At 52.2% G+C, this 207-nt stretch overlaps 1 protein-coding gene across 1 annotated transcript in view; it reads right to left on the bottom strand.

The window, feature by feature from the left end:
• The window catches only part of LOC107733391 (chloride channel protein 2), a 17189-nt gene that overhangs the window by 1449 nt on the left and 15533 nt on the right, over positions 1–207 (bottom strand). The window contains 1 exon segment of the mRNA XM_074560154.1: positions 46–108. Coding sequence (XP_074416255.1) covers positions 46–108 — 63 coding nt within the window.

Below are 207 nucleotides of genomic sequence, written 5' to 3' on the forward strand. Positions count from 1 at the left end.
CGCACACGCACACGCACACGCACACGCACACACACACACACACACCTTGTGCAGTCAAGTGCGCTCCACCAGCTGGAAGGGGGCGGGGTCAATCTTGCAGTTGTTGAACAAACACAAACACAAACACACACACACACACACACACACACACACACACACTCACACACACACACACACACACACACACACACACACACACACATAAAT

The sequence above is a fragment of the Sinocyclocheilus rhinocerous genome, unplaced genomic scaffold (assembly GCF_001515625.1).
Source record: "Sinocyclocheilus rhinocerous isolate Xijiao unplaced genomic scaffold, SAMN03320098_v1.1 scaffold910, whole genome shotgun sequence".
Taxonomy (NCBI): Eukaryota; Metazoa; Chordata; class Actinopteri; order Cypriniformes; family Cyprinidae; genus Sinocyclocheilus; species Sinocyclocheilus rhinocerous.